Source organism: Bos taurus, chromosome 4, assembly GCF_002263795.3.
Source record: "Bos taurus isolate L1 Dominette 01449 registration number 42190680 breed Hereford chromosome 4, ARS-UCD2.0, whole genome shotgun sequence".
Lineage (NCBI taxonomy): Eukaryota > Metazoa > Chordata > Mammalia > Artiodactyla > Bovidae > Bos > Bos taurus.
The window spans coordinates 107499965-107512057 of record NC_037331.1 but is presented as its reverse complement, the minus strand read 5'-3'; the positions used below and the strand labels follow the sequence as shown (position 1 = coordinate 107512057).

Here is a 12093-nt window from a genome sequence, read left to right as displayed (position 1 = left end):
GTTAATTCCAGAGATATTAAATTCAGAGCAATCAAAGAAAAAGATCATAGTATAATCCAAGCTATGGATTTTCCAGTAGTCATGTACTGATATGAGAGTTGGACCATAAAGACGGGTGAGTGCCAAAGAACTAATGCTTTTGAAGTGTGTTGCTGGAGAAAACTCTGGAGAGTCCCTTGGACTGCAAGGAGGTCAAACCAGTAAATCCCAGAGGAAATCAACCCTGAATGTTGACTGGAAGGACTGATGCTGAAGTGGAAGCTCCAATACTTTGGCCACCTGATGTGAAGAGCTGACTCATTGGAAGACTCTGATGCTGGGAAAGACTGAGGACAGGAGAAGTGGGTGACCTAAGATGAGATGGTGGGATAGCATCACTGACTCAATGGACATGAATTTGAGCAAACTCTGGGAGATAGTGAAAGACAGGAAAGCCTAGAGTGCAGTTCATGGAATTCATGGGACATGCTTAGTGACTGAACAATAACAATAAAATCACATATGAAAGAAAAATCAATGAAAGCAATATAGCTAAAAATTTTCCTTCAAAGGTAGAGGGAAATCTTATTCTTGTGTCATCAAGGCACACATAAGAAAGCAGAGAACTTTTTTGGATTCAAATATCACCAGTTAGAAATGACTCTCCTTGAATAGTGCTCTCCTCAAGGCACCCTTGACCTCTTTGCTCTTCAAGCTGTAGATCAGCGGGTTCAGCATGGGGTTGAAAAGACTATAAAACAGGGAAAGGATCTTCTGCTTCTCCTCAGGGTGGCAGGACTTGGGGGCCATGGACATGATGATGACACTGCCAAAGAAGAGCCCGACCATGCAGAGGTGGGAGGAGCAGGTGGAGAAGGCCTTCCTGCAGCCCTCAGCTGACTGGATCCTCAGGATGGCGGCCAGGATGCACACATAGGAGCCCAGCAGCAGGCAGAGGGGCCCGACGAAGACAAACACAGAAGCAGCAAAGATGACAAGTTGGTTGAGTTTAGTGTCAGTACAGGCCAGCTTGAGAACAGACAGGATTTCACAGAAGAAGTGGTTGATTTCATGAGGCCCACAGTAGGGCAGCCTCAGGACGAGACCCACGTGGACCAGGGCCAGGAGGGAGCCACATGCCCAGGAAGTCCCCACCAGGCTGATGCCGACTCTCCAGCTCACAATGACAGAATACCAGAGTGGGTGGCAGATGGCCACATACCGATCATAGGACATCACCACCTGGAGCACACACTCGGTGTGAGCAAAACTCAAAAAGAGAAAGGTCTGTGTGATGCAGCCAGCAAAGGAGATGGGCTTGGCTGGACTCAGGAGGTTGACCAGCATCTGGGGCACTGTGCTGCAGGCGTAGGCCATGTCAGCGATGGCCAGGTGTGACAGGAAGAAGTACATGGAGGTGTGCAGTCTGCAGTCCAGTGAGATGAGCCCCAGGATGACCCCATTCCCCAGCAGGGTCAGGACATAGAATAGGAAGAAGAGCCCAAAGAGGAATAAGCAGATCCTTGGACCAAGACAAAATCCTAGTAGGATGAACTTTGTAACCATCATCTGATTTTTCTCTATTTCACTATTAAAAGAGAACCAGACTGCAAGGAGATCCAACCAGTCCATTCTGAAGGAGATAAGCCCTGGGATTTCTTTGGAAGGAATGATGCTAAAGCTGAAACTCCAGTACTTTGGCCACCCCATGTGAAGAGTTGACTCATTGGAAAAGACTCTGATGCTGGGAGGGATTGGGGGCAGGAGGAGAAGGGGATGACAGAGGATGAGATGGCTGGATGGCATCACTGACTCGATGGACATGAGTCTGAGTGAACTCCAGGTGTCGGTGATGGACAGGGAGGCCTGTTGTGCTGCGATTCATGGGGTCGCAAAGAGTCGGACACGACTGAGCGACTGAACTGAACCGAACAGAACAGTAGTCAAAACAATACGTTACCTGCATAAAAACAGAAACACAGGCCAATTAAACAGGACTGAGGGCACAGAAATAAATCCCTGCAAATATGTTCAACTAATATTTAACAAGGGAGCCAAGAATACTCAGTGGAGAAAGGATAGTCTCTTCAGTAAATGTGCACATTGGATATTCATATATAAAAGAATGAAAGTAGACTCCTATCTTACACCACTCACAAAAATTAATACACAGTGGATTAAAGTCTTAAACATAAGAACTGAAACTACAAAGAAATAAATAAAACATAAAATAAAAGATCCTTGATGTGGCTTTGGCAATGAATTTTTTGACATAACATCTAAAGCAAATAAAAAATAAACAAGTGGAACTACCTCAAACTAAAAAGGTTCTGCACAGCAAAGAAATAAAAAGATTAACACAATGAAAAGACAACATAAGGCATGGGAAAAGATACTTGCAAACCATATATATTGAACAAGGGGTTAATATTCAAAATATATATTTAAAAAACCACATACAACTCAGCAGCAAAAAAACTAATCAGTGCAGTTCAGTCGCTCAGTCGTGTCCGACTCTTTGTGACCCCATGAATTCAGCATGCCAGGCCTCCCCGTCCATCACCAACTCCCGGAGGCTACCCAAACTCATGTCCATTGAGTTGGTGATGCCATCCAACCATCTCATCCTCTGTCACCCCCTTCTCCTCCTGCCCTCAATCTTTCCCAGCATCAGGGTCTTTTCAAATGAGTCAGCTCTTCATATCAGGTGGCCAAAGTATTGGAGTTTCAGCTTCAACATCAGTCCCTCCAATGAACACCCAGGACTGATCTCCTTTAGGATGGACTGGTTGGATCTCCTTGCAGTCCAAGAGACTCTCAAGAGTCTTCTCCAACACCACAGTTCAAAATCATCAATTCTTCGGCGCTCAGCTTTCTTTATAGTCCAACTCTCACATCCATACATGATTACTGGAAAAACCATAACCGTGACTAGATGGACCTTTGTTGCCAATAATCCAATCTAAATGTGAGTAAAGAATCTGAATGGACATTTTCCCAAAGAATACATACAGATAGCCAAAGGGACCTGAAACATTACTCAGTATCAGTCAATATCAGACAAATGCAAATCAATATCACAGTGACATATCACATCATGCCTGTTAGAATGGTTATGATCAAAAAGATAAAAGATGACAAATGTTGACAAAGATGTGAAGAAAAGGGAACCCTTTTACACTGTTGGTAGAAGTGAAAATTGTTACAGTTACTGTGTAAAACAATATAAAAGTTTTCCCTGAAAATAAAAATGGAATTACCATATGATCTAGCAATTTCTCCTGGCCATTTATCTAAAGGAAAATAAAGAACACTAACTCAAAAAGTTATCTGTGCCCCCATGTTCATACCAGCATTACTCACAATAGTCAAGGAAAGGAAACCACCCAAGTGTTCACCAGCAGATGAGAGGATAAGAAGTAGAGAGAGTGTGTGTGTTCAGCCACAAAAAGAAGGGAATCCTGACATTTGTGACATGAACGGACCTGGAGGGCATTCTGCTTAGTGAGATAAATGAGACACAGAAAGACAAATACTGCATGATTTGAGGAAAACGTTTCGGGGGATACGGGGCTGGAACATAGCTTGATGAAGAAATTATAAAGCGTGTTATTCTACATCTGTGACTTTCAAATATTGGTCTATAACATTCAATAGCATCATAAATTGCTATTGGTAATATTTGGATAATGATAATATTCAAAAATCCAGTTTTCTAAAATACTTCCCACATCTACTGAATCAGTGATCTAATGGTGGGTCAGGAGATTTACTCCATTTTTAATAAGCATCTCAAATAATCTTATGAGGGGTTGGGCTTGAGAGCTTTTGAAATAATATCCTCCTAGGTCATTGTCAACACTGATGCGATCATCTTTTCATAAAACTCTCTATTCCCAGCACTCTCTTAATGGCATTCTTAACTTCTGAATTCTTAAGAGTATAGATAAGGGTACACGTGTCTCTTTCCCTTCTGGTTTCCTCAGTGTGTATGCCCAGCAGTGGGGTTGCTGGATCATAAGGCAGTTCTATTTCCAGTTTTTTAAGGAATCTCCACACTGTTCTCCATAGTGGCTGTACTAGTTTGCATTCCCACCAACAGTGTAAGAGGGTTCCCTTTTCTCCACACCCTCTCCAGCATTTATTATTTGTAGACTTTTGGATCGCAGCCATTCTGACTGGTGTGAAATGGTACCTCATAGTGGTTTTGATTTGCATTTCTCTGATAATGAGTGATGTTGAGCATCTTTTCATGTGTTTGTTAGCCATCTGTATGTCTTTTTTGGAGAAATGTCTATTTAGTTCTTTGGCCCATTTTTTGATTGGGTCGTTTATTTTTCTGGAGTTGAGCTGTAGGAGTTGCTTGTATATTTTTGAGATTAGTTGTTTGTCGGTTGCTTCATTTGCTATTATTTTCTCCCATTCTGAAGGCTGTCTTTTCACCTTGCTAATAGTTTCCTTTGATGTGCAGAAGCTTTTAAGGTTAATTAGGTCCCATTTGTTTATTTTTGCTTTTATTTCCAATATTCTGGGAGGTGGGTCATAGAGGATCCTGCTGTGATGTATGTCGGAGAGTGTTTTGCCTATGTTCTCCTCTAGGAGTTTTATAGTTTCTGGTCTTACATTTAGATCTTTAATCCATTTTGAGTTTATTTTTGTGTATGGTGTTAGAAAGTGGTCCAGTTTCATTCTTTTACAAGTGGTTGACCAGATTTCCCAGCACCACTTGTTAAAGAGATTGTCTTTAATCCATTGTATATTCTTGCCTCCTTTGTCGAAGATAAGGTGTCCATATGTGCGTGGATTTATCTCTGGGCTTTCTATTTTATTCCATTGATCAATATTTCTGTCTTTGTGCCAGTACCATACTGTCTTGATAACTGTGGCTTTGCAGCACTGTTTATAATAGCCAAGACATGGAAGCAACCTAGATGTCCATCAGCAGATGAATGGATAAGAAAGCTGTGGTACATATGCACAATGGAGTATTACTCAGCCATTAAAAAGAATACATTTGAATCAGTTCTAATGAGGTGGATGAAACTGGAGCCTATTATACAGAGTGAAGTAAGCCAGAAGGAAAAACATAAATACAGTATTCTAACGCATATATATGGAATTTAGAAAGATGGTAACAATAACCCTGTGTACGAGACAGCAAAAGAGACACTGATGTATGGAACAGTCTTATGGACTCTGTGGGAGAGGGAGAGGGTGGGAAGATTTGGGAGAATGACATTGTAACATGTAAAATATCATGTAAGAAACGAGTTGCCAGTCCAGGTTCGATGCATGATACTGGATGCTTGGGGCTAGTGCACTGGGACGACCCAGAGGGATGGTATGGGGAGGGTGGAGGGAGGAGGGTTCAGGATGGGGAACACATGTATACCTGTGGTGGATTCATTTTGATATTTGGCAAAACTAATACAATTATGTAAAGTTTAAAAATAAAATAAAATTAAAAAAAAAAAAAAGAGTATAGATAAGGGGATTGAGCATGGGGTTGAAAAGGCTGTGAAACAGGAGAAGACATTTCTTCTGTTCCTTGGGGTTCCCATATCTGGGTCCAACATACATGATAATGGCTGTGCCATAAAAAAGTCCGACCACACAGAGGTGAGATGAGCAGGTGGAGAAGGCTTTGCTTTGCCCTTCCCCTGACTGGAGTCTAAGGATGGCATGGAAGATGCACACATACGAGATTATAACTGAGGAGAAGGGTCCCACTAGCACAGAAACTGCTCCAGCCAATACCATAAGCTCATTGATGTGTGTGTCTGCGCAAGCAAGTTTGAGAACAGCCATGATTTCACAGAAGAAATGATCGATTTTCTGGGCCATGCAGAAGGGTAAAGGCATAAGTAACACTAGATGAACCAAAGACAGAAGGACTCCAATGGTCCAGGAAGTCACCACCAGCATGATGCAGACTGTCCAGCTCATGATGACTGAATACCGGAGGGGGTGGCAGATGGCCACATACCGATCATAGGACATCACCACCAGGAGAAGACATTCTGTGACCGCAAATGTCAAGAAGAGAAAGGTCTGTGTGATGCAGCCAGCAAAGGAGACAGGCTTGGCTGGACTCAGGAGGTTGACCAGCATCTGGGGCACTGTGCTGCAGGCGTAGGCCATGTCAGCGATGGCCAGGTGTGAGAGGAAGAAGTACATGGGGGTGTGCAGTCTGGGGTCCAGTGAGATGAGCCCCAGGATGACCCCGTTCCCCAGCAGGGTGAGGACATAGAACAGGGAGAAGGCCCAAAGAGGAGCATCTGAGTCCTTGTATCAACAGGAAATCCAAGTAGGATGAACTCAGTGACAGAGGACATATTGTCTCCCATAGCCCTACTACAGAAGGAACTGAGTTAATGTCCAGGGTTAAAGAGAAGTCTCTTAAAAGAGAGCTGTGTCACCTTATACCTTTCTGTGGTGTAAAAATGTATTCAGAAACCCTTTTGGTGATTTTTTGTGTTTTTAAATGAAATTTTAAATAATATATTTGGTAATCCTAAAATGTATACATATACATAAACACATATATACATATATTTTCTTTCTTGTTAAGTTTTTAAGAGGCTAAATTTTCAAAATAAGTATGTTGCCACATGTTAATCAAATATAGAGTTTTCGTTTCACTCAGTGAACTATCTCATATCATTGAAATAAATTCTATTCTTGGCTTATATTAATGTTATCTGTATTTTTTCCCAGAAACTATGACCCTTACCTGATATACATGCTAATGTCCTTAAGCTGCAATACATCAAATTTTGAGTTAGAAGGGTTTATCAAGGACAGTGCATACTAAGGGCAGACATACCATTTTCCTACATACACCATTAGCAATTAACCACTTGCCTGCCTGTTGAGACACACTTTTCACTTCTGCATCTAAGTGGTTACCTCCACAACTAATATTGCATGAAATCTCCGCTTGTTCAAGTGTAAAAACCTGTTTTCAGCCTACAATCTGTTCTTTCACATTGAGTTTTTCACAATATTCAGATGAATATTTATATGAATTACTAAATAGATTTGTACTGTGCTGTTTATCTAAACATAAAAACAAAATCAATAATTTCATTAGATTAGGACTCATTATTGATATATAGGGGCTTCCCTTGTAGCTCACTCAGTAAAACAATCTGCCAGCAGTACAGGTGACCGGGGTTTGACGCCTGGGTTGGGACAATCCCCTGGAGAAGGAAATAGCAACCCACTCCAGTATCCTTTCCTGGAAAATCTCATAGACAGAGAAGACTGGTGAGCTGCAGTCCATGGGGTCACAAAGAGTTGGGCACGACTGAATGACTTCACTTTCACTTTTCACTTTCATGCGTTGGAGAAGGAAATGGCAACCCACTCCAGTGTTCTTGCCTGGAGAATCCCAGGGATGTGGGAGCCTGGTGGGCTGCCATCTATGGGGTCGCACAGAGTCGGACACGACTCAAGCAACTTAGCAGCAGCAGCAGCAGCACAAAGGCAATTAAGAAACTTGTGTGTCTAGAGATGAATGTTGTATGGACCCCACAACACCTTCATGCAGAAAAAAGCAAACATACCCGGTATAGCTAAATTTCCTGACAATTCTGAAAGACTTGCTCCTCCTCTGAGGACTGCCAAAAAAGGACCTTGGTTACTCATGCTGCCTAAGAGAAGAGAAGGCTTTATTCATTTATAATATCCACAGGGCTCCTTCCCAATTGTCATGAGGGTTTATGTAGGGCACAGTAGGTTTCACTTATACCAATGTGCTCCCTATAGAGGCACACAGAAGCCAACCACTGCCCCCGTTCTGAGACGGAAGAGGATTTGTAGTCTCTGAGGAAACAGGAGAAATAGCAAGATCTTTAGAGGTTAAGAAACTCTAATTAGGGTATTAAGGTAATACCTTAATAACAAAAAGAATACACACATATTAAGTTATGTTCTGGTTGTTGTTGTTCAGACACTAAGTCATAGCCAAATCTGTGACCCCATGAATTGCAGCACACCAGGCTTTCCTGTCTTTCACTATCTCCTGGAGTTCGCTTAAACTCATGTCAATTGAATCAGTGATGCCATCCAACCACCTCATCCTCTGTCTCCCCCTTCTCCTCTTGCCCTCAATCTTTCCCAGCATCAGTCCAATGAGTTGGACTTTTCCAACGAGTTGTCTCATAGCAGCCAAATTATTCATAGCATATGTCCAAATTATTGGAGCTTCAGCATCAGTCCTTCCAGTGAATACTCAGGGTTGATTTCCTTTATTATTAACTGATTTGATCTCCTTGCAATCCAAAGGGCACTTTCAAGAGTCTTCTCCAGCACCACAGTTCAAAAACATCAATTCTTCAGTGCTCAGCCTTCTTTATGGTCCAGCTCTCACTCTCTGGCTACCCCATGAATATCACTGCTACCCCAATACAGGAATTTGTTATGGTTCATGAATTTTTATGTCGGTCCAGCTCCCAAACATACAAGAGGCACTTGGGAGATGCAGAGATTGATTCTTGCTTATTATCTGATAGTGAAACAGAAACTCGACAGTAATTCCTGAAGCTGTATTTCTTTTCATGTACTTGGTCTCATTTTGCAGCTATGGTGAATCTTGTAGTAGAATAAAAAAGTCTTAATCATCACATCATTTTAGATAGCAACTCGGAACCTACACCCTTGAGCACCGATCTGGAAATGTGTGGGCATCCTTGTTAGGGTTTCATGTTGGATGTGCCCTGCAGCTTGTGGATCTGTCTGGAGGATGAATGAGTAAAGTGCAAGGGCTGACGAAGTTTACTTTTGAAAAGCTATTGATAATTTCTGGTGCTGTCCTCATGGAAAATGTAAGCTCTATAAAAGTAGAGGGCCACTCCTGTCCTCTTTATCCTTATGGTGGGGCACATGTATTCTACCTGTCAGAGTAGGCATATACTACTATCAGTATATACTGAAGAGCAGTATTCCAATTCTTCAGAGTGTTATCAACAACCCAGTACTCCAAATCTGCATGTCAGGTTACAACTTTTATCTGATCTACAAGGTCTGAGTAATACAATATGTATTGTTGTTACTCAGTCATTAAGTCCTGTCTGACTCCTTGCAACCCCATGGACTGCAGCATGCCAGGCTCCTATGTTCTTCACTATCCCCTGGAGTTTGCTGAAACTCTTGTGCATTGAGTCAGTGATGCCATCCAACGGTCTCATCCTCTATCTCCAAAGTATTGGAGCTTCAGCCTCTGTCCCTGCAATGAATAACAATATTTATTGGAACCAGTTGATTCCTTGGCCATTTGCCCTTTGTCACTCCTTTGCTGTGAAATGAGAATATTGGACTGAGGTGATATTATATATATATATATCTGAAATCACATGATCTAATAGCACTCAGTGGAGGTACTGATCAAGATACTACGAACAAGAAAGGGAAATTCATAGTTGTGATTGATATCATCTGCAACCCAATGGATCATTGCCCTATATAGGGTGGAAGGATTCAGTACGCAATCACTGACTTGGTGGCAGTGGTGGTTTAGTCATTAAGTTATGTCCAACTCTTGCAACCTCATGCCAGGTTCCTCTGTCCATGGGATTTCCCAGGCAAGAATACTGGAGTGGGTTTCCATTTCCTTCTCCAATCAGTTGACTTACTGGTCCCCTTAAGAGGAAGGTACCATATTGAGGGCTCAGCATTGGGCTTTGCTGCCAACAGAGCAGATATTCAGCACAGTAGAGCAGCCTTGGTGAGAGGCAGCCTATGCTGTTATATTCACGCAAAGCCCCCATCGCATTGCTTACTGCATTTGTGTGCTCACTGTACAGTCAGTGGAGAGGCCGAAGCAGAGGCTGCCCGACATCTACTGAGTCATCCTACACCTGGTTGATTAATGCCTCTTCTGCAATGATGTCTTTGGTTGGCATGAGTGTGCAATGCACAGATTCAGATACTTTGTGTGCTATCTCACATCTTTTTCCCACACCTCCATTCACCCAGTATCCCAACTGTGCTCCTTCCAGGTCCATGACCAACCAGTCAACCCATTTGCCATTGTCCAGGAGACCGTGAATGGTCCCATCTCAGGAAACTTCTCTCTCCACAAGGTAGATGAATAGTTGAATGGCTAGCTATGGGCAATGACAAATTTACTCTAATTACCTTTAAGGCCCCACACCTGAGTGTTACATATATTGCACCAATATAACAAGTCAAACCATCCTTGTATCAAGCCCTTCTTCCTAAACTATCAACTGGTTGTAGGAAATCTCTTGGAGATTTTTCACATGCATGTGTGTGCACGCACACACATTAGAGGGAGGCATCAGTGATACAGGTGATGTGGAGGTCTGGACCAGCTGTTCATCCACTTGCTTTTGTCTTCTGCAGGTGTTCTTGGCCTAAGTTATTCTACATTCAGTGTATAATGCGTAGTTGCTGTGATCACAGTGTCTCATGACTTGGAGGGGTCTGACAGCATCTCAGTTCAAACAGGCTACTCTGAATTTATAGTAACTTGATGTTCTTTGATTAGTCTGTACTAAGTCTCAGAAATATGTGAAGAATGGTGTTTCTGAAAGGTGTATTGTCCTTGCTGAACCTGGAAAGCCTTGATGCAGAGTCCCTGTGGCCTGTCCCACGATTCACCTATATGGGCTCAGCAGAGTCATATTTATCTACCAGAGATAAGCTTCAGATTCATGTGGTCTCCCAGTCCAAAGTTCCAAGTGCTAGAGCTATAATACAAAGTGTGTAGTTCAACGAATTTTCATAGATCAATACATGTGTGTAAGCACCATCCAGAAGAAAGTATAGAATGTCTCCATCACTACAGAAAATTCCTCTGACCCCTCTCACTGCTGTTAACAGAAATCACTTTCCTACTCCAAGGTAACCACTATACTGACTTCTGTCACACAGATTTGTTTTGCCTGTTTTTGAACTTTTATAAATAAGTTTCACACATTGAACACTTTTGATCCTGGCTTCTTTGACTCAATAAAATATTTTTGAAATTCACTTACGCTGTTGGTGTATCAGAGGTTCACTCTTTTTTATGCTGCATAATATTTGATATGAACATTCCAAAATTCATGTGTCTATCCTACTCTTCATGGATATTTGGGTTCTTTTTAATTTTTGGTTATTGTGACTTAAGTTTCTATGAATATTTGTACACTTGTTTTCACTGGGTGTATGCCAAGAAATAGACTTACCAAACCATAGGATAGGCACATGCTCTTTTTATTAATAGCAAATATTGCCAGTTTTCCAGTGTGGTTTTATCATTTTACATTCCCACCAACAGTTGATATTAATTTTGTAATTTTAATTAATGTGATATATCTCTGTGATTTTATTTACATTTTATTGATGACTAATTGTATTGAACACATTATCATATGCTCATTGACCTTTGGCTAACCTTTTGTATTAAGCCTTTATTCAAATCTTTTGCCCATCTTTTGAGTTTTTTTTTTTTTTCTCTCTCTTAATGATTTGTAGGCATTCCCTATAGAGCCTGTGAGATGAGTGCAATTGTGTGGTAGTTTGAGCATTCTTTGGCATTGCCTTTCTTTGGGATTGGAATGAAAACTGACCTTTTCCAGTCCTGTGGCCACTGCTGAGTTTTCTAAATTTGCTGATATATTGAGTGCAGCACTTTCACAGCATCATCTTTTAGGATTTGAAATAGCTCAAATGGAATTCCATCACCTCCCCTAGTTTTGTTCATAGTGATGCTTTCTAAGGCCCACTTGAGTTCACATTCCAGGATAGGTGAGTGATCACACCATCATGATTATCTGGATCATGAATATCTTTTTTGTATAGTTCTTCTGTGTATTCTTGCCACTTCTTCTTATTATCTTCTGCTTCTGTTAGATCTATATCTTTTCTGTCCTTATTTTGCCCATCTTTGCATGAAATATTCCCTTGGTATCTCTAATTTTCTTGAAGAGATCTTTAGTCTTTCCCATTCTATTGTTTTCCTCTATTTCTTTGCACTGATCACTGAGGAAGGCTTTCTCATCTCTCCTTGCTATTCTTTGGAACTCTACATTCAAATGGGTATATCTTTCCTTTTCTCCTTTGCTTTTGGCTTCTCTTCTTTTTACAACTATTTATAAGTCCTCC

At 41.5% G+C, this 12093-nt stretch overlaps 1 protein-coding gene and 1 pseudogene across 1 annotated transcript; both read right to left on the bottom strand.

The window, feature by feature from the left end:
• Positions 1-448: 448 nt before the first annotated feature.
• Positions 449-1557, bottom strand: OR2A61 (olfactory receptor family 2 subfamily A member 61). Its single transcript, XM_010804715.3, has one exon. It carries the CDS (start codon positions 1546-1548, stop codon positions 631-633), a length of 918 nt encoding a protein of 305 aa, XP_010803017.1. The 5' UTR covers positions 1549-1557; the 3' UTR covers positions 449-630.
• Positions 5452-6326, bottom strand: OR2A7BP (olfactory receptor family 2 subfamily A member 7B, pseudogene; annotated as a pseudogene).